Below are 25,959 nucleotides of genomic sequence, written 5' to 3'. Positions count from 1 at the left end.
ACGAATCAGAACACACCTTACCTGTGCAGCTTCGTAGGTGATGGTCTTGGTCTCTGTGTGGACGATGGGGACTTCCTTGGTGGGGATTTCGCTTTTGACGGCGCTGGACACGTCGGAGATGGTGACGGTCTGTGTCTTCACCAGGGGTGGCTGTGGGACAAGGGTTAAAAACAGCTCCGTCAAGATTTGGTTGGTGTTTCCAGACCCTGGTGCTGGCAAACGTTCTGACACTGATCTGATAAAAGCGCTGCAGGAACCCAAGGTCAGGCTGGGAAGGTTTGGGGTGGGACACACTGCTCGGAGGGCAGAGATCACACAGTGAGGATTAAACACAGACGTGGTGCCCTGGGGTCAGCCCAAGCCAGGCATTAAGGGGTTTAATCGGTGTGTCACAATACCACAAAGAAACTGTCTCCGCTGATTATTAACTTTCTAATTACTAGAAGCTCATTGCCAGCTGCCAGTAAGAGATGACCCCCATCTACTGATGACAATGTCAAGATTAACCCAAACCCCGGGCAAATAAAGACTTGATCATGGCTGAGGAGCTTTATCCTGACTGCAAGTGAAACGCACTGTTATTAAAAATCCTCATCAGATCCTACATCGTCTTGAACTTTTATTAAATCAATGTCAGACAAACCAGAAACACGACATCTCGCAAGAGAAATGGAAGGGAAGGGGGGAGGGAAGAGAAATCAAGTTGTTCCACCACCTGATAATTAATCATCCAGAAGAAGACAGAGTTAGTTCAGACCCACAGTGGTTTCCCCCGAGGGCTCGATCGCTGCTCACCGTCCCCAGACCTGGCGGGTGCCACCGGGATTGTTAGCAGGAGGGAAGGGGATGTCTATTTGACCTTAAGCAATTAATACCAACACTGAAGCAGGCAAAAAAAACCAAAATAATAAAAAAAAAATCTCTCCCACGGTGGGACACAGAAAAGGGGACATCAAATCCCATGCTCAGGATGGAAAAGCTCATTTGACAGCACTTCCAATTTGCTCTGCTGCGCTGAGACTCAGCCTCCAGGACAGCAGGAGACGGCAAAAACCTTAAGGAGCTAAAATTACATGCCTTTGGAGCCTAAATATTTCCCTTTTTTTGGGGGGTGGGATGCAAGAGGCTGCTTAGATCCCAGAAAGGCAAAGGGCCGTGCGCTGCGGCGGCTGCATTTAACACAGAGATAAATTGAGAGGGGTTTGTGTGCACCGACGGCGGGGAGATTAACCAGCTAATTAGCTCCCAGCCCGAGTCCAAGCCAAGCAAACACAGCTCCTCTCGGGGTGCGTGGCATCTGCTTGCTGCAGTGTTTGGGGTCCCAGTCCCAAGCCGGCGGAGGGGGGTGGGTTTTTTGGGGGGAGCAGGGGCTGGGACTCACTACCTGGAAGCAGCGAATGACCGCCGGCAGCCCGTTATTAACATCTGAGTCGTGCCACTGGCCATTTAGCTTTCTAAAGGCAAATCTGTCTTCGCCATCCTCCGCCACCACCTCCTCCTCCTCTCCTCCCCAGGGCTGCTGGGGAGGTGTGGTGGGGCTGGCGGGGGGCTCCCAGAGCTCCCAGTCCTTCTCCGCAGCCGCACAAACCCCCTCTCCACATCTCAGGTCCTCCTCGCTCGCGGGGAGGCTGGGAGCTGCTTCCTCCTCCTCCTCTTTCTCCTCCTCCTCCTGGCTGCTCAGGGAGGAAGCAGCAAAGTCCCAGTTGGGGGAAGGCTGTGGGGTGGGTGGCACTGGGGTGGCACTAAAAGCTACCGCCTGCTTTGAGCCCCCCCGTGCCAAGCCAGTGTTAACACTGCTCCTCTCTGGCACTGCAGCCACATCTCCATCTCTGGAGGGAAAGTCACTCATTTTCTAAAAAGAAAGGGATACACACACAAAAAGAAGAAAAAAAAATCAACAACAACAAAAAAAAATAAAAAAGAAAGGCCAGGGAGAGAGAGAGAAAGAGAGCGTTAGGGAGAACGAGGCAAAAAGGTAAAACATTGGGTTTTTTTGTAATATATCATATCTCCAGTAACTCATGCAACTGCCGTGGGTTGGGACGCTTGAAGAACCTTCCTGCTGTGCCATGTGCTTACTGCCATGGCCTTCCCACTGCCCCAGCAACCCACCCCCTGAAAAGTTTAAGGAACAAATATTATTAAAACAACTCTCTGCAACTCAAGGAAGAGCCACCACCAAGCACTTTTTTGCCCAGTCTGGAAACAGGAATAATTTCAGCGCAGCGAGCGGGGATTTTGCATCAAACCCCACTGGCTACGCTGAAACCACATCCCGATTCCGTGTTTAAATCCTTGGAATATTTTAGTCTGGGTTTTCCTCTGCAGGTGGAGGTGAAGAGGATAAGCCCAGCATCAGTCTGTACCACGATCCACCGAGCCTGAGCCTCCCCCTCTTCCTCACCCCTGGGAACGCTCACCCATCCGAGCACCTCATTTGCTGTCGCAGCCTCTGGGATAATTAACAGCTTCGTCATTATGGCACTGATAAAGTTATTGTAAGACTATCTACAAGCTAGTACTGAAATCAGTCGCTTCCATTACCGAGAGGCTCCTGAATTGATGGTGCCATTTGGTCACCTGAAGGAATTTGTATTATTTCTTCCAGACAAATCGCTTCACAGAATGACATGTGGTTGGAAGGGACCTCTGGAGATCATCTCCTCCAACCCCCTGCCAGAGCAGGGCCACCCAGAGCAGGTCCCACAGGAACGTGTCCAGGTGGGGTTTGAATGTCTCCAGAGAAGGAGACTCCACCACCTCCCTGGGCAGCCTCTGCCAGGGCTCTGCCACCCTCACAGCAAAGAAGTTCCTCCTCATGTTTAGACAGAACTTCCCGTGTTCAAGTTTGTGCCCATTTCCTCCTGTCCTGTCCCTGGGCACCACTGAAAAAAGACTGGCCCCATCCTCCTGACACCCACCCTTTAAGTATTTATAGGTGTTGATCAGATCCCCCCTCAGTCTTCTCTTCTCCAGACTAAAAAGACCCAAGTCCCTCAGCCTCTCCTCGTAAGAGAGATGCTCCAGGCCCCTCATAATCTTTGTAGCCTCTGCTGTCCCCTCTCCAGCAGTTCCCTGTCCTTCTGGAACTGGGGAGCCCAGAACTGGACCCAGTGCTCCAGCTGGGGCCTCCCCAGGGCAGAGCAGAGGGCAAGATGACCCCCCTCAACCTGCTGGTCACACACTTCTTGATGCCCCTCAGGATGCCATTGGCCTTCTTGGCCACAAGGGCCCATTGCTGGCTCATGGTCATCCTATTGTCCACCTTCAATGAAACTTGGCACAAAACTTTCAAGCTGAGGAATAAAGAAAGGGGGCTTTAAGCTGGGAAAGCCCCATGTTCACATTGATGCCTGCTGACCCCATTGTCACCAAGTGCGTGGTCCAGCTGAGCACCCAACAAGCTGCCATTGCCCAATCATTGACTTGGGACCATCAAAATATTTGTAACTCACTCTGCCCCCAAAAGCCAGCTGGAAACCTCAGGAGCAGCTCAACCTCCTGAAGGCAAGGTGATAATTACCACATGGAAGAGAAGACACAAAGCACCCCAGGTTCCAAGAAGCCAGCCCAACTAGAGGACCCCAGAGACTCGGGAGGAGCGTGCCAAGGGTTTAACCAAGGCTGGTGCTACTCTTCAGCTCCTCAGCAAGGTCTCAACCAGGTCTTCTCACACCTCTGGGAGCCCTCTGGCCAGAAGGGAAGCGACAGCGACAGGAGAGAAGAGTTAAAACATGAACAAGACAGAAAGCTTTAGCAAAAAATCAGCTTTTTTTTCCCCAAATGCCCGAGTGATGAGTATTTGCCAGGCACAAAGAAGCAAAGCTTCAGTCACCAGCAGCAAACGATGGCCACAGCCCTGCTAGAAATTGCCTTTGTCTCATTATTGACATGGAAATTTGCCTTTGCAGAAGAAGCCCTTCATAAGAAGGAATAAGAACACCCACAATTTTACACTTATCAAAGTTGTCACATCACCCGGCATCAGGGGACAAGGAGGGGGAAATCCCCAGAGGGATGCTGCTTAATCAATGCCATTACTATTTCTTCTCAATAATTAATCTCACGGTTGATTTATGGTAACTTTGTATAAAAACAGCCACGTAACTGTTCATCCAAAACCAGTGACTGAACTTTCATAAAAGCCCAGCAAGTCCATTGTGTCAACTGCTGTTCTAATTTTGCTGGTGGCATTGAGATGAACAGGAACTCTTGCCTCACTTACTACTAAGACGACTGTCTGGGCAACCAAAAATGTGTAATTTGTACTTAAAATGTGAGGCCTGAAGCCTGTGGGTTGCGTGATACAATGCAGCCTCCTGCACACCAGAGGCTTTCACCCCGATTGACCTCACCTAATGGCAGCGTTCAATAGTCCGTTAAGAGCAGGAGCTGCTTTATGGAGGAGCAAATAGATGCTTATTTTAGTATCGTTTCAAGAAAGGACTCTTCCACCCTCCCTCCTGGGTATGTTGCAGTTCCCTGGTTCTTTATGTTGCAGAGAGATTGCCTGTAGGATCTCTATCCATTAGGATTTCCATCCATTAGGATCTCCAGCCCCGTGGGCTTCTTTTAAGTTCTTGGGATGTTGCTTAGAAAAATACATTTAATAGGAGTGAAGGGACAGAGATTGGCACCGCGATGACCAGGCCTGACCCCAAACACAGGGAAAGGGTTATTTCTGATGGAAAGCCCCTTCCATGTGCTCCTCCAGCGGGTACATCCAGATTCCACCCCCATTTTGCCTAAAACAAGACACCACAGCAATATTTCACAAAATAGGAACGGAGCTTATCAGCCTTGAACGCCCATATCTTAACCTTGCTCTAAAAGCTGGATTTATATACTGCCAAACACTGATCTCTCTTAAATTATATAGACTGTATCTTGCAAATTAATCATGGGACCTTGAGAAGACACAGCACATCTCCTGGAGTTTAACAGAAAATGCCTCAAGGAGGAAGATTTCCTTCCACGCCAGCCGGGCACTCCTTTGACCAAGAGGAAGAATAAAAAAAAAAAAAAAAGCAGATTAAGCAGCTACAGAAACACAGATCAATTGAAGAGACATGGCATTTTAAAAAAAAAAAAAAAAGCAGATTAAGCAGCTACAGAAACACAGAAACACAGATCGATTGAAGAGACATGGCATTTTTGGAAGAATCTTCTACAGTAAAGGCATAAAGGAGAAGAGCTGCCGTGAAGCCCGTGGTGCACACACATTGCGGGTCAGCAGAGCCCAAGCGCGGCAACGAACATGCAACGACAGGGACAGAAGGAAATCCTGATAAGATCAACCCATCAGAAGCACTTTCCTTCCTTTCTACTGGTCAGAAGACAGACTAATTGAAAAGTATTTATTTCCATAGAAAATTGTCTATTCACACACTTTAAAAAAAAAAAAATATGACTATTTTTGTTCCTATATTTAACACTGCAGTTTGCATATAGGCTAGAAAATAAAAAATAAAAATAAATAAAAAAAAAAAAATCAACCGAAATCCTGATAAGATCAACCCATCAGAAGCCTTCCTTTCTACCAGTCAGAAGACAGACAAATTGAAAAGTATTTGTTTTTATAGAAAGTTGTCTATTCACACACCCTTTTTTTAAAAAAAAATATGACTATGTTTGTTCCTATATTTAACAATGCAGTTTGCATATAGGCTAGAAAATGTTATTTTTTTTATTTAAAAAAAAAAATCAACTCCCACCCCTAGGAATTTGAACATCTGTCACAAACTCTGATCTTATCAAGATTTATTTTCATTTGCAAATGCAAAAGCATCCCTATTTTCCAGGCTCAGCTTCGCAGAGTTCCAAGCTCTCCTTGAGACCCGGGAAACCTGGAAGCATCCGAGTGGCCAAATTCTCATTTCCAGAGACATGGAACCCAACAGGGGACGTGCCTACGTCCTACATCCAAGCACGAAGCCAGATGATGGTCGTGAGCCAAATGCAGTGCAGAGATAACCCGGGGCAGGATGCGGTGCCCCCAGGAGAAACAAATCCAACCGGACACGGATGCGGCCGCAGCATCTCCCTGGGGGTGACAGACCCCGGGACACAGCTTCGTTTAAGCCTTGCAGTGCGAGAAGTGACACAGGAGAATTCAGACTGGGGATAAATTAATAACAGGCTGGATCGCGTGGCTGATACCAGCCACCAAAAGGATTTATTTTTCTTAATATATTTTTTTTTTTTGGTAGAAATTGGTTTGCCTGTTCAAGGACCTGGTCAGGATGTATCAGTATGAAGCAGCATTGCGCTGCTGCCTCCAGTCAGAAATATTCCATCACCCTCACCCCAAACCAGCTTTCTGCATTACTGGAGGCTGGAGGAGTGCTAAAATGAAGTCAACCTGCCAATTCCCAAAACCAGTTGACAAAAATTTATATAAATATGAAATAACGGTGCACGCTAATGCCCTACAACCACCCTATGAAATGCTAGAAATTCTGGCTGGTTGGTACATCCCAGTCCCCTTTTTTGGGGGGACAAAAAGTCCCTGGGTGCGTGTTATTAGGTTATCCCCAAAAATGCCTCCACATCAGCAGAGCAGGCTCGGTGCCACCGGCTGCAAAACTTAAACAGTTCATCTGGCTACAATCTTGACCCATTCTTTTTGAAGTTGTAATTAATTTAGCTTTTCAATACTCCTCAATATCCTTTTACTCTGAAAAATGAAAATATACCACACAGTTCAACAATAGGTTTCCTATGAGATTGTGGGCAATTTCTGTCCATTGTTGTATACGTCAAAAATCAGGTTGGCTGATAGTAGAAGTCGTACAGGTTTCCCTTTTTCTACTTGAAGAATTATTTCTGCAATTAACCGCACCCTCAATTCACACTGAGGAGCAGATATGGAATTTTTACCTCTATTTTTCAAACTTTGGAACCAAACTATTATTTTTGTCTTTACCATTTGTGCATGCTGTCTTTCTTCACTGACATTCAATAAATTCAAGATGAACGCTTCACAGTAGGGCTTACCCTGATGCTGTTGATGCACTGGTGGCTATACCTTGGTCTTCCCCCTTTTCCTTTTATCATCAAATCACAAATTGGAGCCACCTCAAAGCTGCTCTAAGTTGTGCTCAAGTGTGAGAGAGTAAACAAAGCCCTTTGGACTCTATGATTTACTCTAGCCAATTTTTTTTCCCTTCCCCTTCTCCCCAAGGTGTCCTCTGACATGTATTTCATATTGCAGGCTGCAAAGAGAAGTGAAATAAGACAGCTCTCCTGGCACAATGCCACCAAGGGATTTTCTTCCCTTCAGAACACTCCTTGGGCAGCAAGTTGTGCCAGCTGCCCTGCTGCTCCTATCTGCTAGAACAGCGCAAAACAGCATGAAAGGAGATGGAAGATCTAGGCCATGATATCTTTTTAAAGAAAGCCAAAATTCTCATTCTGCATTTCGTATTCAGGATGTTTCAGATTAATGATTTTAAAACCATAGCTCTTGAGGAAAAAAAAAAAAAAAAAAAAAAAAAGCAGATTAAGCAGCTACAGAAACACAGAAACACAGATCGATTGAAGAGACATGGCATTTTTGGAAGAATCTTCTACAGTAAAAGCATAAAGGAGGAGAAGAGCTGCCGTGAAGCCCGTGGTGCACACACATTGCGGGTCAGCAGAGCCCAAGCGCGGCAACGAACATGCAACGACAGGGACAGAAGGAAATCCTGATAAGATCAACCCATCAGAAGCCTTCCTTTCTACCAGTCAGAAGACAGACAAATTGAAAAGTATTTGTTTTTATAGAAAGTTGTCTATTCACACACCCTTTTTTTAAAAAAAAATATGACTATGTTTGTTCCTATATTTAACAATGCAGTTTGCATATAGGCTAGAAAATGTTATTTTTTTTATTTAAAAAAAAAAATCAACTCCCACCCCTAGGAATTTGAACATCTGTCACAAACTCTGATCTTATCAAGATTTATTTTCATTTGCAAATGCAAAAGCATCCCTATTTTCCAGGCTCAGCTTCGCAGAGTTCCAAGCTCTCCTTGAGACCCGGGAAACCTGGAAGCATCCGAGTGGCCAAATTCTCATTTCCAGAGACATGGAACCCAACGGGGGACGTGCCTACGTCCTACATCCAAGCACGAAGCCAGATGATGGTCGTGAGCCAAATGCAGTGCAGAGATAACCTGGGGCAGGATGCGGTGCCCCCAGGAGAAACAAATCCAACCGGACACGGATGCGGCCGCGGCATCTCCCCGGGGGACACCCAACCCCAGGACACAGCTTCGTTTAAGCCTTGCAGTGCAAGAAGTGACACAGGAAAATTCAGACTGGGGATAAATTAATAACAGGCTGGATCGTGTGGCTGATACCAGCCACCAAAAGGATTTATTTTTCTTAATATATTTTTTTTTTTTGGTAGAAATTGGTTTGCCTGTTCAAGGACCTGCTATTTCGGGTCAGGATGTATCAGTATGAAGCAGCATCATGCTGCTGCCTCCACTCAGAAATATTCCATCACCCTCACCCCAAACCAGCTTTCTGCATTACTGGAGGCTGGAGGAGTGCTAAAATGAAGTCAACCTGCCAATTCCCAAAACCAGTTGACAAAAATTTATATAAATATGAAATAACGGTGCACGCTAATGCCCTACAACCACCCTATGAAATGCTAGAAATTCTGGCTGGTTGGTACATCCCAGTCCCCTTTTTTGGGGGGACAAAAAGTCCCTGGGTGCGTGTTATTAGGTTATCCCCAAAAATGCCTCCACATCAGCAGAGCAGGCTCGGTGCCACCGGCTGCAGACGCACAAGTAAATGAAGTTGCTTTTGCAGAGAACCACACTCACCAGTGAGAACTCCCAGATCGAACGACGCTCAAGCCCACGGCTGCCAAAGCACTTGGGTAAAAAGTATTATAAAGCAGAAAACAAGAGATCCTTATTTTACAATACCTGCCACGCCTTACAGAACTGTTTCGCCTTAAAGATAGAAGTTAAAAAGTTTAGAAGCCGTTCAACAACAAACCCTGAAAATGAGGGGCCGTTACCCATGGATTTGCATTTTTGGGGCTGATTTTTTAATTGCCATTGATCTGACCACAGCCCAGTCAGACGACAGAAGGGTAAAAGAGAATTTGACCAAAGTTAAAAGTGATGCTAGAAAATACAGGGCATGCTACGAGCTTAGAACAATTAACTTGCTGTCACGAAGAAGAATCCCAAGATATTACCCGACACACAGCAGCCACCTCCAATCCACTGCATCGACTACTCTGCAACGTGAATGACCTCAAGAGCAATAATTAAGTTATTAAAATAAGGCTGCTGAGCAGTATGATTCGAGGCATTTCTCTCCCCATCCACCCTGACCCCCTTTTCCCACCCCTTCTGTGGGGCTGGTACCCTCGATGGGGGGGGTACAAAGTTTTCCACTTCGTATTCCAAATTCCCTCTGGAGAGGGAAAAGCTGCTCGTGGGATTGCAAAGGGCCAGGGTTTATAACTCACGCTGCATCCGTGCTGTTGGGTTTTGCTCTCTCCATTTCCTAAACCAAGCCCCAAGCCCTGCTCCCATCCCGGGCTCAGCACCACCAGCCTCCTGCTGCTCCACCGCAGCCGGATTCGCTTCCCCGAGCTGGATCCTGACTCCACGGGAGTAGCCAAAAACTTTATCCACAAGTATAAAATAAGCTGCCAGAAGAAAAGTTGGGAGTTGGAAGTAAGACCACATCTTTTTACAGCCTCTAGGCACAACCTCAGGCGGCTTCAACCAGCTCAAACCCAACTCGCATTGGCGGCGATTAGTTAGCAGCGTGGTTTCTTCGCTTACAAAACCAGAAAGCAGCATTTTTGTCCTCAAATTCGTACAATACGTGGGGCAGAGGCTCTTGCAGTCATGTTGTGCAGGACTCGGGAGGCTTCTGCCCTCGGGACAACTTTCTGCAAGGGATTTTTCCTGCCGTTCAGTCTCGGAAGCGAAGAGGGAGAAGGTGTTAGTGTTCCATCAAGTAGCCCTTTGACCCCTCCTCTAACAAAGCCCTTCTTAAACCAAGCTGGATTTAATCCTCAATTTAATTATTCCGGCCAGTTTGAGAGCGTATCCACGCTCCCCAGGAGCAGGAAAACCACACCAGTGTCCAGCAGACCCAACGCCCCAAACACAACCAGTAACGAGCTGGGGCCTGATGGCTCCTGCTTTGAGAAAGCAATTAATAGTCCAAGGTTAGTCCGAGGAAGTCGTTAACGCCGGTCGTACGTAGCTTTGTTGTTAATAAGCAGTGGAAAGAAGAATCTGATTTGCAATAACATTTATTAATGATAAATGTACATATTTACAAAGAAAAATCTGAGAAAAAATACAAAACCGAAAAAGTGTTCCAAAAGAGAGCATTTTTAGGTAAAAAAAGAAAGTGTTTTTAGTCCCCATAAACTGATTTAACATGACCGTGTACCACTGCTGGGAGATCCCAAAGTGGCACAAACCAAGGCTAGTCCTTCCCTCCAGCTTCACAAACCAGGACAGATGCCAACAGGGACACAAGAGGAACCACCACTGCCAGGTTCTCCAGTGTCACCCCCCAGTAAGTACAGACCCAAGAGTTTCTAAATGAATCCCTTCTTTGGGCTAAAACCTTCCAGAAAGCACCCTACCTCAGTCTGTAGGTCAGAACAGGCACCATCAACTCATGACCAGGAAAAAAGAAAACCCACTAAACCAGTGCAATAACTCTTGGAATGACAATGACTGACCTTTTCATGAAGTGAAAGACACTTTGCCCAGAGCTTCCTCGAGGAGCCCCATGGTATGGCCACAGCAAGGCCAGCCCACACTCACTCCTTCCATCTGCTGCCCAAGAAAATCCACCTCTCCTCATTATTTTGGGATAGGAGGCAAATATGGAATACCTACTTTTTGGGGTGATCACTAGTTACTGCACAAACTGAGAGGGAGAAGAGCTGGTGTGAGCTCAACTCCGTACCCAACCCTGAGCTGCCCAGAGCCCTCAGTTCACCCTCTGGTGACCCTCAGGGCAGAGCAGCACACGGCAGGAGATGTGGCCATCCCCCTCATTTATCTGGTCACTTTTAATAATGGAAAAGAAAAAAAAAGTGATGTTGTTTTACGGTAATGCACACCTCTGGAATATCACCCATGAAGACCACGCACGGAGCCCGACGCCTAACGCAGCCTCAGAAGGTGAGTTTTGGGATTTCTCATGCCAACCTGGACATTCCCAGCATCCCTATGGAAGGGATAACCCACTTCTTCATCACTCATGGGCATCACACCAGCCATGTACACACGGGATGTGTCCATCCACCACCACTCGGGCTCAGGGATGGCCCCGGGGGCTGCCAGGGCTTTGCAGCCAGTTTGTTCCTGAGGAATAAAGGCAGCGAAGAACACGTGCTGGTTCCTTTAGGAAAACCCTGAGACCTCTGCCCTTGAAGGGAACTAGAGCGGGTCAACTCTCCCTCTGCAAAGCAGGCATCCCAAAATCCCATCTTCCAGCACCGCATCCCGCACGGACATCAAGGGAGATGGGAGAAAACCAGGAATCAACCCGACGTGTAGGAGATACATCAAGTGAGGAACAAGATGTATAACATGGGGGAGAAAGACCTTACACGGCTGCCATGGGGTACGTCTGTAACTGCCTTTGCCTTGCAAGAAAATGGGAAAAAAGAGGAGGAGGAGCAAGTGGCAATGGGGCTGGGAGCAGAGTGGACACATCACAGCGGCGTCGGATGGATGAGGTTTCTGCTCCTGATAAGCTACAGGCTTTCTCTGTCAGAAGAGATCCCATCCACCTGGATGAACATGGACAACTGGCCTCTAAACCGCCACAGAAACATAAAGCATCCGTTCAGTTTCTTTATGCTCTGCGGTGATAACGGTTATATAAATCCCAAAAATGTTCCTGAGCATTCTCAGAATGTAAAGTTTCAAGGTTTTTTTGCTGATGACAACCAGCCTTATCTCGAGATCAAAAGAAGAAAAAGCACAAGAGAGACCCTTTTAATTAAGAAGTTAAAGAATTGAGTTGAAGTGACAGAGCGCGTCTCTCGTCACCCCGGGATCAGTCACCCTGGGAGCGGGGTTCAAATATTGCTCTGGGCAAAGATTTTTAGACATCAGGTCCTTTGGAAACAGTTAACAGGGCTACAGAAACCATGGCTTTGCAAATGCCACTGGGGTGGCTTCAAAGTACTCGTTCAGAAAACCAACACACAGCAACCTCAGCGGTGCTCGAAGCGGCACCACAGCAGCTAAACCGAGCGATGGCTTTGGAAAGGAAGCAGCCGTGTGTTTAAACTGCTTTTCTCCAGGAAATACGGACAGAATAAGGACAGAGACATCCCAACAGCTCCCATCCCTTCCCTCTCCACGCCAGGCTGGGGAGGACGAACAGTCCCCGGGTTTCATCGTGTCTGTTCTCATTTTGGGAAGGAGATTCAGGCAGGGAATCCCAGCCAGAAGCATCCCCCAACCTGGGTTTTTTCCATCCTGCATCTTCTGCACAGCACGTGGCACCTCAGCATCCTTCCCACCTCCCACAATAGACTTCCTAAATTCCTAAACACTGAGCTGGCTGGATTTTCACCTGCATCCTAAGGGGTGTTCCCGGGATGCAGCCCCTTCCGCTGCCTGTACAACAACCCACTGACCTCCACATCCAACAGCTCAAAGAGGAAGACTGTGTATTAAAGGCAGTGTTATCCAAACAGGGAAGAACACTCTCCGATGAAAAAAATCAGCATCCTCACAAAACAAAGTCCTAAAGGCACGAACCGGTGAACTAATCCGAGCAGGTTACAAGAGTCATCGGGGAGATCCCGCAGGATTAGAAGGGAAGGGTTTTCACTAACGACCTAAGTTTCTGAGACAGCATCTAGAGAGCCTCCACCTGTACACTGCAAGCAAGAGAGGCAGCTCAAATGGTCCGTGGTTACACCACGGTCCTTCAGATCAGACAGCACATGCCACGTTTGCCTTATGTCTTTTTCCTGCAAGCCTATCTGCTAGCTTCCTAAATAACACTGTTCACACAGATACGGATCTATAAAGGGCTATAGATACATGTATATATATATATATATATATATTTTCACACATTTTGATCCCTGTAATAAAGGTCTAAGCCTTTCGCTTCTGCGCTGCTGGAGAAGCTGCCCCCACCAATGGCACTGGTGGCTCTTGTCAGGAGCGATCGTGTCTACACCAACCCTCCAGAGAAAGCAACGGGGAGCAGATTAGTACCCAAAGGAGAAGCATTTGGCTCAGCCCGGTCCCGTAATGACTATATACAGAAGAGAAACCCCTTAGACACAAAGTCCCATCTTCCCTCCAGCTGGCAAACTGGGCCTGCTCACCCCGGAGCTCAGCTGGGATCACCGGGAGCATCCTCCAGACATCGACGTTTGTTTGTAGGCGATAAACAACATGCAAGGGTTTGGTTAGAGAAGTCAAAACAATCGATGGCTTTGACATTAGAAGCGTGGCCCGAGGCGGTCAAGCCAACATGCCAACAACAGAAGATGTCCCCAAGGGTGGGACACGCCACCCCTGTCACCTGAGCAAACATGCGGCAGTTAATTCAATGCAAATTTAAGAGATTAAAAAAAAAAAACAAAAAACCCACACATCTAAAGTGCACCAAGACCACCAGACTCAGGAAAATGATTAATCTACGTTTACAATAAATATATCCTTGATTGCAAGGAGTTTTCTCCTAGAACACCACGTATTTTCTTGGAAATGGGAATGGGAGAGGGAACCAAAGGCTTTCCCCCCCCTGCCCCAGGAAAATGAGGAGCTGCCCAACCCTGGCTCTAAGTTAACACCACCAGCAGCAGCAATAATCAACACTTTGCATTTAAATGCCAATCTTAGTTTCCTGGGCCAGGAGTGGTGACGGATTCGATTCAGCAGATTGCTGCAAAGCCTCTCTGGGGCTGGGATTGTAATATTCTTCAGCTTGTGAACATCGTACATTTAAGCCAACAAGCTAAAAAGCTGAGTTTTCAGCAATTCCTCCGTGAGGGCTATGGGGGCTGAAGAAGCAAACGCCTCCTCCCACAGAAATTGGGAACACGGCTTGGAGAAATCTGCCTTTTCACCCTAGGAAACTTCAGAATGGATCTGACAATCCGTGACCACCCCTTCCCAGGTCCCAGCTCGCAGCTCCAGGAGGACACGCAGCGACATTAACACGGCGGTGACGGGGGTGTCCCTCCCCCAGGGAAACAGCCAACCATGGAGATCAAAGACCAGGACAAGGAAGAGGATGCAGCAGAGGCTACGGCCAAGAAATTCAGGAGCTTTGGTCTTGAGGTTTCAACATGACCCTGTCGCCACTCAGAGAAAGAGCAGCCACCAAACAGTCAGTGCTACCACCAGGAGAAAGGACATCATAAAGGGAACACGTGGAGAAGGAAAAATGCTAGAGTACAGCTGACACTTTTTGAGTGATTTCTGCTCTTCAGGAATTGGAATAGAAACCTTTGGCAGAGTTTCTTCGCTTGCTTGGAGGGGAAAGGCTGTCTCAGTAGGTATCTCCTGCTTTTTTAGTTTGTCTTCATCCTGTACTAACAGACGCTCCTGTGTCTGCTTTCGTGGTAGAAGATCAAGAAAGACAGAGAGAGATGAACAAAAATGACAGATGGAAAGTGCCCAGAGTGACACTTGGAGGTGTGCAAAGCGTTAGGACAGCCTTCCTCTCAGCACCAAAACAACCTGTCCTGGCGAGCAGAGCCGCTGGTGGCCTGGGCCACACCAGCCTCAGAGCTACAAAATCCAGTTCCCTCTGCAGAGCTCATGGGCATCTGGGTCAGAATCACGTGGGTTTTGTCACCTGCCCTCCCAGAAAAGCACATGCTCAAAAGCTACAGAAGGGTTTTGGAATTTGGGGAATGGTCAGGGAAAAAAAAGTCCAAGGTATCAGAAATAGAAAGGGTGCAGTACAAAAGGTGGTCTGTGGGAGCTTCCCGTGCTACAGCGCCCTTAAAAAACAGGGATTGTTAAACAGCATTGAACATCCAGGCTGTGGTGCAGGTACAAAAGGCTTTTTTTTAAGTTCTCAAGACAGTATCAAAATTTCAATAGTTTTGAAAATTCGCCCGGAACAAGTGAAAAATGTCTTAGAAACCCCGAGGGTGGGACAGGCAGGACGGCAGCAGGAGCATCACCAGCTCCTTCAATTGTCTTCTACATTTTAGCACTTTTGTTGCTGGAGTCTCAAGAATGTTAAAAAAAACCCCACCAAGAACGAGTAAATCATCACGTGGGATCATGCAAGGGCTCTGGGGCTTTTGGTGGATACAGAAAAGATTATCGTGGGCGGTGTCGGTGTTTGGTAACTCCCCATCCTTTTAGTTTGCCAGACCTGGACAGAGCTCAGGGGTTAATTTTAGGAGAGGAAAAACTTGGCTCTGAGCTCTCTCAGCTGCGCCAATCTCCTCTGATCGGTGCGGTATTTTGAGACGGGTTCTTTGCACACCCCCAAGTGATGAGTATTGGGGAGAAAGTAGCCGGGAGACTGGGTAGCAAAAGAAAATATAAAATGCAAGAGTAACATGATCATTAAAACAAAGAAAGAAACAAACCAAAACAAAAAAAGACGGAAAGAAAGACAACATAAAAAGAACAGGGTACAGTTAAACTTTCATTAATTGCTTTTCTCTCCGAATACACGGTTAAATTCTTTCATGCAGCTTTTCCAAACCAGCCATGCACCAAAATAAGCAGAATCGAAAGCTGCAAAAAAGCTGCAGCAGTGCAAAAAGTCCTCTCGGGGTGAGTTATGAAACTACTTCATGTAGCCAAAAAGGAAAAAAAAAAATAAAATGTTATCCAGCAGCTGCTGTTGAGGTTTTTTTTTTTTGCTTGGTGCCATCGCAATAGCAAAAGTCTGCTTCAGCAGCACATATCAGACCAGCAGCTTTACCTCGAGCCCACCAACCTGTCTCTCAGAAGATAGGACAGTGACTCTCTTGACCTGGACACACAAAGCGTGTTAAGGTTCAGTTGTCTTGAAATAAAATATATTTATATGCAGAAAAGCAGCCCCCGGCAGGATTCCCTGTAGCCACTACGGCAGGGGGAGATACCACCACGAACGGGAGAAAGAGGATTCGCTTGGCATCGTCATTTATTGCCCTTAAACATGCACAGGTGAAGGAAAACACCCTCCCCGGGAGGTGCCTCCCAAAGATGCATTTCTGGAAGGTCACAGCAGAACGTGTCCACCTTCACCCCTTCAGAGAGGATCAGGTTAAGAGGGAATTTCCAGGAATGCAAACCCTGGGCTGACACCAACCCTCACGTCGCTGTGGACCATCGCGGTCTTAGATGGGGGAAGCCCACAGCATCCAGTTAGCGTGGATACCAGACCCTCAAGACCCCACAAGGTGGTCACCTTGCAAGAAATTCTTCATAATAATCAAGAATATCATTCTTGAACTGCAGTTGTGGAGCTTGAGAGCCCCCCGCTCTATCCCACCCGCACATCCAGAAACCACGTGGCACCACGGCCACAGCTCTGCTGCCCAAATTCCTCCAGAATTTACACCCAGACTCAGCAACCAAAGGGGAAAGTTCATCCATGTGTTAAAGGGGGTCACTCCAAGGATAACGATCAACCCTCATTAGTTCATTTTGGGGGTTTTGTTTTTCTAGCAGGGGGAAAAAAAAGTCCTGTAATTGTCACGGCTTTTCTCCATGCTTCAAGGAACCTGTAGTGAACTTGGTCCTTAAAACCCTTTGTCCCTGCTCCCATAACCCTCCATCCACTGCAAGGTTATTTCTGTTTATAAAGTATCTCCCTTGCAATGGTTTGGAGATGAAGCCCAAGCTCATCTGCCCTGCTGTGGGTAAAAAGGGCAGGAGCCAGGCTGAAACCAGGAGAGAGTCTACGGCTGCCACCACCGCAGCAATTTTTCACTTGTAATGAAAAATTGCATTTTTTTATTGAAGAGCCTCATCACCAGGGGCTCTAACTACAGTTTTACTCACAAGCTTCAAATCTGAGGTGGGTAACGTCAGCGTTAAACAGAGAAGCTGTCTGTTACCCAAGAAGAAACCAGTTGGCAGACACATCTCTGCTGCTCCAACTTGGTTTCTTCGAAAAAATTACCTTTTTTTAAGGAAATTAGCAGGGAAACCGTGAATGTATGTGGCTACCAACATACAGACACCGTTCCTGCGAGGAGAAAGATTTCCATCACGTATGAACAGCCCTGCTGTAGCCACCTGAGGAGTCTTCTTGAAGCCTCCACAGCAGATCAGCACCTGCAGATCCTAATGCAAGACTAAACCCAAGGAGATACCGGATTAACTGGAGGATAAAGTGACTTTTGAAAACTGATACCAGCCTAGTGCTTCTCCACTGGATTGCCTGCAATATTATCTTGGGAGGAACAGTTGCCTTCAATTTAGGTGTTTGGAGGGTTTTCATAGAATCACAGACTGGTTTGGGTTGGAAGGGACCTTAAAGCCCATCCAGTCCCACGCCTGCCCTGGGCAGGGACACCTCCCACCAGCCCAGGTTGCTCCAAGCCCCCTCCAACCTGCCCTTGAACCCCTCCAGGGATGGGGCAGCCACAGCTTCTCAGGGCAACCTGGGCCAGGCTCTCACCACCCTCAGAGTGAGAACTTTCTTCCTGGAGTGTGTGTTTCCACATTTTGGGGAGATGAATTCCCCGGCACCGGGAATACACCAGTCCCCAGAACAGCCACATGAAGGTTAAATCTCACATCAGGGATGACAGCAACTCCAGGAAAAAACAGCACCAAAACCAGGTGAAGAATTCCTGCATTATTTTCTATCCCCCCCCCCAAAAAAAAAAAAATCACATTTTTTATGACACCGTGACTGAAGCATCAATTCTCTCCGAGACCATCACGCATGTTCGAAGTTAATATTAACTATTAAAATTCAATATAACTACCAACTAAGGGGAGCTGAGGGTGGTCCCCAGGTGGTGAAGCCATCCCCTGGAGCAATGCAGAGCAGTGACACCCACGTTTTACCCCCCCGAGGTACTCACTCCGTCCGCTCCGGTGGGAATCTGCCCGTTGACGTTGAGGGTTCGGAAAGGGGAGTGAGTGGACAAACGTTTGTCCCATTCACTCGGCCGAGGCTCCGGGACGGACTCCATAAAGTTCTTCTTCAACTCGCTGATGTTGGCGTGATGCTTCTTGATTTCTTCTTGGGTCTTATCTAGATCCTATCAGTAAAAGGACAGGATAAATGAAGGGACACAGAGGTGACGCCCAGGGGGGTCTAGGCTGCCGCATAGCAAAGCTGCGCTCAGCAGAGGCCTTGCTGAATTTCCATCAATCAACTGTGCTCACACTGCAAACACACACAGGGAACGTCCTCTCTCCTCTTTCCTTGCATATTATTTGGGATAAAGTGCCATCGGAAGGGAGCGGGGGCTCCTCCAGGAGCGGGACGTGCCACGGGTTCAGCTCAAGCTATTCTTCTTGGGTCTTATCTAGATCCTATCAGTAAAAGGACAGGATAAATGAAGGGACACAGAGGTGACGCCCAGGGGGGTCTAGGCTGCCGCATAGCAAAGCTGCGCTCAGCAGAGGCCTTGCTGAATTTCCATCAATCAACTGTGCTCACACTGCAAACACACACAGGGAACGTCCTCTCTCCTCTTTCCTTGCATATTATTTGGGATAAAGTGCCATCGGAAGGGAGCGGGGGCTCCTCCAGGAGCGGGACGTGCCACGGGTTCAGCTCAAGCTACGCCAAAAGAGATGAGAGCTGAGGTGTAAATCTCCTGGATTCTCCCCATAAGGGATTTTTTTTAAAGTTCCAACACTCTCTTTGTTTGGATTATTTAATCTACTGCCTTTCAATTGGATTTTTTTAAAATTCCAAGACTCTGTTTGGATTATTTAATCTACTGCCTTTCAATTGGATTTTTTCTAAATTCCAAGACTCCGTTTGTTTGGATTATTCAATCTACTGCCTTTCAATTGGGTGGGTTTGCTTTCTTTTCCCTCTCTTAGCCTGACCAAGACTCTGTTTGGATTATTTAATCTACTGCCTTTCAATTGGGTGGGTTTTCTTCTCTCTGCTAGCCTCAATATTCACGGGCATAAATTCAATTAATGTTTAAGAAAACGTTTTCCCCATTTTATTTATTCTCTTCATACCTATTCTCTTCCATCCCACCAGGAATTACCTTTGGTCCCAGAATACCCCCATTGGTTTTTTTTACCCCCTCCCTCTCATCTCGTCCCTCCAGGAGCTACCACAGGAGGTTTTAGACTTCTGAAACGAAGAGGAGACGGCAGCCCTCCCAAATCCAACTGGGAATTTCCTTTATGCCGGATCAATCAAGAAACTCCTGCTAAAATACCTCGTCTAGTAAAAGCCAGGATTTCTGCTCTGTGATGCCAGCTTACAGCATAAATGCACAGACCTCAAGGCAAGTCAGCTCTCTTCAGCTTGTTTAAAAATGGCTTTTTCCTCGCAAGCGAAACAAGAGTTTGTTGAAAACAAAAGCTTTGGCATAAAAGAGGCTGAAGCCGAACATGGACTTTTCTGGGCAGTGCCAAAAAGCAGCAAGTCTCACCCGTTAGAAAGGGGGAAATTAAGGTCAGTAAAAGCATCACTGGGAAATTCCACTATTTCCCTGCTTGCGGGTGGTACCCAGCCCATCGATTTTAGGAGCTGGGAGAGAAAACGCAGCCCTAAAGGAAGTGTCCCTCCCCAAAAAATCCCCATCCCTGCAGCTCAGCCAGGACACCCTCCCTCCACAGGGCTACAGCCCCAAACGCCTCTTCAACAACATTTGCTCATTTTGGCACTGTTTGGGGGGAAAAAATAAACACTTCTGGCATCCGTCCTGGATGAAAGCACAAGGCAAGTGCCTACTAGTTAGGAAAAAATTTTAAAAAAAAAAAAAAAAAACATAAATAAATCTGCTGAGGACTCCAGGGTAAAGCCCTACCCGGGTGCAGGAGCCCTAAGGTTGCTCCTGGTTTAGAGAAGAGAGAAAGACCACCTTGGCCACCAACCACCATGCAGGAGCCGGTCCTGGGAGGGTTTGAGGAGAAGCTAAAGCCACCAGGAGCTACGTGGAGCCACAACGGGTCTTGGAAGCACCTGGAGGAACGAGCTCTCTCAGGGCGGCCGCCTTTCCTCTGGGTTTTTGCCCTTGTTTTTTTTTTTGGTAAGAACACGGGGTGTGGGTTATCCAGCACAGAGCGTTAAACGGCTTTCAATAAAATCAAGCGGCAGCTTCGGGGGTATGAGGTTCTGCTGGAAAAACGTCTGATCTGCCAAACGCAGGGATTGAAATAAAAATCAAAATAATAGGAATAAAGGGAGTGAGTTGCTGGGGTCAGCCCCGTTTCTAGGGGAAGGCTGGGAAACCTGCAACAGAACTGGTGGGGAGGGCAGCGGAGAGGGAAGGGGCTGGGTGCCAGGTATTGCACTAACAGGAAAAAAGGGGTACAGAAGCCATGATAAAAAAAAAGCTCTGTTTGGGGTTTTGGGGTGAGGGAGATGGAGATGCTCCAGCTGGGTGGAAGAAAGCCACAGGCAGAGTCTTCACAAGTGCCTGCAGCCGGACCCTGCCCGTGGTGCCGCAGACTCTTCGCCGGGGGCTGAAAGCTCCAAGTTGTAGCAATCAAAAAAAAATATAAAAAAATCAAAAAAACCCAAGCAAAACAAAACAACAACAAAAAATAAAACAACCCACCCAAAAGCTGCAAAACTTCTAAAATTGAAATGAGGAGAAGGCAGTTAAGTCCACTTCAAGAGGTACCAACCGGGAAACCCTACCAGCTGCTGGTGCTGCAAGTTGGAGTAGAAACACGTCACACAGGAACAGAGTCTCAGAAGCCACAAAACGTCTTCCGTAACACAGTGTATTAAAAAAGAATAAAATATATGATTGGCATGGTCTGTTCTGAGACCGTGCTTGGGTGAAACCAAGTGTGAAGAGCTCCCAAAGGTGTACAAAGGGAAAATCTGAAAGGGAAGAGCCCTGTGTGGAGGGATGAAACGGCTTCTCGCCCGCTCACAAGCCACCTGTGGCCACCAAGTCCCCACGTTGGCTCCAAGGGGACGTGGGGTTGATGCAGGATGGGGACTGTGGGAGCATTAAGGATGCTGTGAGGGAGGCAGGAGCTGGGAGGAGGATGGAGACAGCCCAAAGGAGGACTTGCTCCTGTCTGAATCAACGTGGTGGCCTGAACGTCACGGAGGTGACCATTTCACCTGCAGCTTCTCCTGGATTTTGCATTTTTCATTGTCTTTTTCCCCCTTGGGAAAACAATTTCTTTCAAGCAAGGAGAAATTTGTAAATGAGCCCCCCCCCACCCCAGCCCTGATTCACGCTGCTGTGAGCACCCAGAGGGTCCAAGAGCAGACCTGAGCTCTGCCAATCATATATTTTGGGGAAGGATGAGAGAATGAAAGTCAGAAGAGGGAGAAGGAAGGATGCCTGCACATCATCGTCTTTACCGTTACCATGCAAAAGCGTATTTTTTTTAATTAAAAAAAAAAATAAAAAATAAAAGTCTTTCATGCAAGAGCATGCAAAACCAAAGGCAGCAGCAGAAGAGGAAGAAAAAAGTTGAGCGCAGATGCAGAAAGTCTAGGCAAACGCAACTGAAAGAAGCTTCAAGTTCATACAAACCTCCAACATTAAATTGCTATGCCTGATATAAATGTTTTCACCATCTAGCCTCTTTGATCTTTTCTGTGAAAACGAAAAGAAAAGGGGGGAAACAAACAAAACAAAACAAAAAGAAAAAGAAAAGCACAAAAAATTAAAAAGTCGTTCTTGCGGGATCGATAAATCGGCAAATTAAAAAAGTTAAAGGGCAGGTCGGGGAGCGCAGGGACCCACCACCGGGCAATGGGGGCTTCTGGCTGATGGAGAATGGGGAGATGTAATGAGTCCTTTAAAGAGACAGCTCCCGGGGGGCTCCCTGGGCTTTTGCCTCGGGTCATATCGCTCACCACAAAGAGAGAGAGAGAGAATTCAGGGGTTTTCTGGGGTCACGGCTCCACAGCCCTGATGGTGACACCTCTGCCCACCCCAGAGCTCAGGGCTGAACGCCCCACTCTCCCTTCCAAAGGGCTCAACGTGCAGTGACTGTGTCTTAACACCTCTCCCATCTTGGGTACATCCCCTATTCCTCAATCGTTACCAAAAAAAAAAGCATTATACTTTCTTTTTTTTCCCCCTTTTTTTTTTTTTGGCATTTCCTGGAATGCACACTCTCCATCTTGGGTTTCTAACCGGATTTATTACAGAGAAGCGGAGATAAATTTTATAAATCAAACCAAGTGGGTTTCTCTCCACCATTCAACATGCACAATTTTAGCAACCAGACTGTCTCCGGGACAAAAAAAAGCTGTTCGTTTCAAAATCAAATATTTGATAGTTGCCTTCTTTTTTTTAAAAAAAAAAACAACCCAAAAAAGCAAACCAACAAAAACCCAACCCGAAGCACATGAAGAAATTGGAGCACTGTCTTTTTAAACAGGTTACGGATGCATGAATGATATGGCAAAATTTGTTTGGTGAAAGTGTAAAATGGCTAACCTTCCTCATTCTTATCAGCTCTTCCTCTTTTTCTGCAGGCTGCTGCTGTGGGGCAGTGATAAAAAACAAAAAACAAAAAAGTTGTTGGTTGATTTAACTATGTTGAACCTCACTGTTTAACCTTAAAAAAAAATAAAAATAAAATGTGAGCAACCTAACTGAATTATTAGCACAAACCTGGGGCTGGTCACCATTCGTGGTGGGTACTGTGACCTCAATGTGCGCTTTCCTCACCTACATTTAAGAAATAAATTGGTAAAAACATTTCTTGTTAGTAGATTTGTTTCAAGAAGACCATTTCGTTTCAAAACACAGCTGCACGTAGTTGGTTTTGAAATATCGGGTGAACATGCAAAAAAAACCAACATGCAGTTCTCCGGAAAGAGTTAATGACGCGGTAGCTCTGACAATCTGTTAGTTAACAGCACATTTACAATAATTCCTTTCATTTCAGAATTATTTGCATTTGAAACCAGTGCTCTCCAGTGCTTCTGAAGACCTTGCGTTTCGCAATGATTCCAAATTTCATTCACAGGCTGGATCTCCCAGGGAAATCCACACCAAAAGCAACATGCTCAAAATTCAGACAGACCTTCTCAAAAAAAAAAAAAAAACCCAGAAAATCCTTCCTTATGCACAGGTATTACGTTGGTGGAGTCAGTGAGAAGAGATCTAGCTACAAAAATCAAGCCTAAGGTCACCACTTAAGTTCTTTACTGCCCCTAAGTAGAGAGCCACGGTGGCCTGAACGCTTTAAGGGAAGGTTTTTTAGGGAAACTGGATTGCCAAATATTCCAAAGGCATTGGTGGGTGTTCAAAGAAGCGGTGCAGCTAAATTTGAGAAACGGGGTAAATTTGGCACCTTCAAATCTACAATTTCCTCCCACATCTACATTTAAAGCAAAAAAAAAAAAAAAAAAAAAAAAAATCTGGTGTTTAAGCACGTAAGAAAAAAAAACCAAACCCTGTAATAAGTGAGATGGGATGAATAAAATACACGTGTTCTCTGTTTAATGAGGGCGAGCAGCCAGGAGGGAACAGCACCAGGGGAACTGTGTGCCACGACACACGCTCCACAGCCCCGTCCTGAAGGTCTCTTCAGCATTTTCATTTAAAAATCACAACTCACACAGGCCAGGGATTTTTTATTTTTTTTTAAAAAGGAACTGTCCTTTCTTCACCTTCAGTTCCCAACCCCCCAGAGCATCTCATACAAGACCCACGGCGTGATGGGTTTGTTTTTTTTTTTTTTTTTTTAAAGAAACTGTCCTTTCTTCACCTTCAGCTCCCAACCCCCCGGAGCATCTCATACAAGACCCATGGCGTGATGGGTCAGAGCAAAAACGTGGCTCCAGTAACGCTGAGAATGGCTAAATATTCAGAATAATGTGGAAATGGCATCTCGAGCTGTACGGCTCTGCTGTGAGGTTTCAGTCAGGAAGATTTACACAATATTAAGGCAAATAGTACACAAACAGTAATTTTTCACCTTATTTTCACTTAGGAGAACGACACACACCGATCAATGTCAGCAGAGGTCTCAGACATTTGTAGAAAGCTCAAATAACGTTTAAAAAATTTTTCATTTAAACAAAAAAAACCTCCAAGGTCTCAACAGTGCTACTCCCAGCTAAAGTTTTAGTCCAGTTTTTGCAGAAATGAGAAAGCCTATCAAGGTAAAAAACATTTGCATTCAGAGGCCGGGCTGGGGAGCAGATCCCTATCACTGGTTTCACTGGAATTGCTCCTGGTGTCGTACCAGGAACCAGCAGAGAGGGCTCAGCCACGGGTGAGCTCTGAACTCAATTACCATGAACTTGGGTGAGCTCTAAATTCAATTACCATGAGCTCCTGTGCAATTCATAGAATCATAGAATGGTTAGGGTTGGAAGGGACCTCAAAGATCATCTAGTTCCAACCCCCCTGCCATGGGCCCAGGGACATGCCCCAGGGACACCTCCCACTAGAGCAGGTTGCTCAAGGCCCCATCCAGCCTGGCCTTGAACACTTCCAGGGATGGGGCAGTCACAACTTCCCTGGGCAACCTGTTCCAGTGTCTCACCACCCTTGGTGGTTTTTTAAACCATATATCAGTGGTTTCAGTTCAGTTTGACTGCAACCACCAAAATCCTCTCCTCCCAGACCTCCTCCTCCTCCTTTCTCCCACCTGGAAGGTGAGGGCTGGGATTTCCCTGGAACCCAGAGCCAGTTCCTCACTCCCTCCCCACGCCTGGGTGAGAAATAAACCCAGGAGGGAAAGGTCCTGGAGGCTTTTTCTGGAGATGATGCTCCAGCCCCAGCACAAGCCTCTTCCAGAGAGGTCTAACGTACCTTTGAGGCATCTGCTGGCTCCGGCTTGGCTTTCTCTGGGATTTCTTCACGTCTCACGTCAGGTTTTGCCACTTCCTTCTCTATTTTAGAGGCAAGGACCACGTCCTTGGCGTGGGGCTTGGCTGGGACGGGCTCCGCAGCGTGGGTCTGAGCGATGGCCGGGGCAGAGGTGGGACGGGGACTCCTCTCGGGGGTTATCACGGCCACTGCTGAGCACGGGGTGGGGAGAGACAGAAGGGGACAAGGTTCAGAGCAGGCAATGATGCTAAAGCACCAGGCAAAGCCTTTCCAAATTACAGCGCCGTCGTTTCAAAAGAAAGGAAGGAGGAGGAGGAGGAGAAAAAAAAAAAAAAGGGAAAAGAAATAAAGATGTTGAGCCAAGCAGCTTGTGCGTTTAGTAAGGGAAAGTTGAGATTGTTTTACTTATGGTTTAAACGAAAGAAAATAAAACCCCACGACAGATGGTTTACAAAAAGCAAGCTTGCACTCTGCAGAGAAGCCACACCAGAAAGGCGAATCTGTTTTTTGACACTGTGCCATCGATTTCTGGGTCCTTCGCACACAACAGCCACAGAAGTCCAGTAAAAAATAGAAAATCCTGGAGCTGAGGTGAGTTCTTGACCTCGTTGGCATCTCCTTAACCAAAAACGGATGGTTTCCGGGAGGGCAACAACGGGTTTTCCTCATTTCCCTGATTTTTTCAGCAATTTAAGCAAAAAAATAATCAACAAGCATTGCTCTATAGAACTTCACAGCAACTTCCAGGTGGGTTTCAAAGCAGGCTGGGGTTGTGTGTCCCAGGTGGGTATCTCCTGCTGCAGCCTGGGCACCGCTGCGAGAAGATACCCAGCCTCTCCAGATCAGTGACAGTGCAGAAATGAACAGCATGCTCCCCAAAAATCCCCTGTCCAGAGGACGACAAATCTCAAATACAAGCACCAGGTACACACAAAATCAACTACCCACTCTTTTCCTTCCATTCCTCATTTCCCAGACAATCCCCATCCCTGAAAAGTCTGACACCTCCAAAATATCCAAGCCAATACTCTGCCTTACCTAGAGATGCCATGAGC

The 25,959-nt window shown here is 46.9% G+C and overlaps 1 protein-coding gene across 1 annotated transcript in view; it reads right to left on the bottom strand.

The window, feature by feature from the left end:
- The window catches only part of EPB41 (erythrocyte membrane protein band 4.1), a 76,304-nt gene that overhangs the window by 5,739 nt on the left and 44,606 nt on the right, over positions 1–25,959 (bottom strand). The window contains exons 12-16 of the mRNA XM_014952928.1: positions 22,733–22,789; positions 21,641–21,703; positions 18,023–18,202; positions 15,937–15,972; positions 22–150 (exon numbers count right to left, since the gene is read on the bottom strand). Of these exons, the coding sequence (XP_014808414.1) occupies positions 22–150; positions 15,937–15,972; positions 18,023–18,202; positions 21,641–21,703; positions 22,733–22,789 (465 nt within the window). The remainder of the gene's footprint in view (positions 1–21; positions 151–15,936; positions 15,973–18,022; positions 18,203–21,640; positions 21,704–22,732; positions 22,790–25,959) is intronic.

This window comes from Calidris pugnax, unplaced genomic scaffold (assembly GCF_001431845.1).
Source record: "Calidris pugnax isolate Ruff unplaced genomic scaffold, ASM143184v1 scaffold243, whole genome shotgun sequence".
NCBI lineage: Eukaryota > Metazoa > Chordata > Aves > Charadriiformes > Scolopacidae > Calidris > Calidris pugnax.
Note: the sequence above shows the minus strand (reverse complement) of the source record. Positions and strands in the feature narration are given on the sequence as shown.